The 1,617-nt window shown below is 29.4% G+C and overlaps 1 protein-coding gene across 6 annotated transcripts in view; it reads right to left on the reverse strand.

Moving 5' to 3' along the window:
- The window catches only part of LOC105458994 (inositol-3-phosphate synthase 1-B), an 11,874-nt gene extending 10,315 nt beyond the window's left edge, over positions 1-1,559 (reverse strand). The window contains exons 1-3 of one of the 6 annotated variants that reach the window (XM_011704637.1): positions 1,325-1,559; positions 926-1,120; positions 595-729 (exon numbers count right to left, since the gene is read on the reverse strand). In XM_011704637.1, the coding sequence (XP_011702939.1) occupies positions 595-729; positions 926-1,120; positions 1,325-1,498 (504 nt within the window). In that variant the 5' untranslated portion in view covers positions 1,499-1,559. Of the gene's footprint in view, positions 1-594; positions 730-780; positions 1,121-1,324 lie in introns of those variants that run through there. The other 5 variants (XM_011704645.1, XM_011704642.1, XM_011704644.1 and 2 more) reach the window with 5 other exon arrangements.
- Positions 1,560-1,617: the final 58 nt, after the last annotated feature.

The following is a 1,617-nucleotide window of genomic DNA, read 5'->3' on the forward strand; positions in this document are numbered from 1 at the left end:
GGGGGGGGAGGATGAAGAGGAAGAGAATTCAAAAATGTTTATAGATATATTCAACTTGGCGCAATTTTTTCCTGCTCGATTATTGTAAATGTAGAGATTCCGTAAGGTTCTTTGCAACTCCATGATTCGCTATCGTCATTGAATGAAGCATTTATCGATGATGTAGTTTGTTTCGATTTTGCTGATGGTAATAGGAATATTAACGAGATCGCCATACAAATGTGCCAAGCACTATGAACGTACTGCAACAAAATAAACAAAAAATAAGGCTTTTGAAAGAAGAAAATAACGATGATTTAATAATGAAATTTGTTTTATAGTATACAAAAGAATTTGATTCTTACGATAAAATGCATTACCTCTTGGAAATATTTTATCACTTACAATAAATTTAAAGTATCACATTTTTTAACTTAATTTTAACTTTGATATAACGTGAGTATTTGATTCATAGATGACGTGTATAGAGTGTTTTTCTTTCATCTTTACAAAAATTTTATTTATATGTTTTTTTATATGTAATTTTTTTGGGATAATATAAAACTCGTAAAATTATATATATATTATGTATATATACATCATGAATGTACTTACTTGATAATTTTTCTCCGTTTCAATTAAAGAATAGAGTAATAAACCTGTCATAGCCAAGAGCAAACCTAATAGAATCTTTCGGCTTGGTTTCTTGCATTTTCTAGATTGAAAAATACGATAGGCATGTGTGAAAATCTGTAACAGAATCTGCTATTATTTCATCAATCCTCAATGCAATTGAGTTACTTCTACGTAAATTCCTACGATATTTTTGTGTATATTATTGCAGAATTGTTTCTAGTTTCTACTGATATTTAGATAAGAACATTTATTTTTATTCATTCATTGACATTTTTCTTCTTTTCAAAGTTCAAAATCATCTTAGATTTACCGGTATGATGATACCCAATGATAGCGGTATCAATATATTAATTAAACACATCCTGTCAATTTGCACCCCGAAAGTTATGACAAACACTCCCGTCATGTGGCACAATGGTACCATAGCGATCGGTAATTCTGCCATTGCTACCAATGTCACCCAAAATGCCAAAATACCCGAAAAAAAGTCGCTGTATTGTAAGATCTGTATCAAATAAATATATTATATTATAGATATAATGTACCGAAGAATATATCATTAATAATTAAAATTTCTCTTTATTATTAAATTTAAATTAAAAATTTTTCTTTCTCTTAATCTTTAAAATGTATATTATACAAACATTAAGTAATCATTATTTTTTAAAAATTTGATATTTTTTAAAAATAAATAGATTTTAAGTTATACCTCGTATTTCGTAATACAAAATTGTCCATCACTTTGATCACAAGCATGATACAGAGACGAGAACAGCATAGTAAGCAAATAAACCAGCCCTTCTGCATACAGCTTCCTTTTTACGGCTATATATACGGCCGGTACGAAAAAAACATTGCTCATGATGAGTAGTATGGCGCTCATGAGAGAAATAGCAGGTATGGTACTAGAAATATTGGTGCAATCCCATCCTGTGTAACCTGTGAATAATTAAAATATTAGCACAAGTTTATAGCTTTCTCTCTCTCTCTCTCTCTCTCTCT

The sequence above is a fragment of the Wasmannia auropunctata genome, unplaced genomic scaffold, assembly GCF_000956235.1.
Source record: "Wasmannia auropunctata unplaced genomic scaffold, wasmannia.A_1.0 LD334239.1, whole genome shotgun sequence".
NCBI lineage: Eukaryota > Metazoa > Arthropoda > Insecta > Hymenoptera > Formicidae > Wasmannia > Wasmannia auropunctata.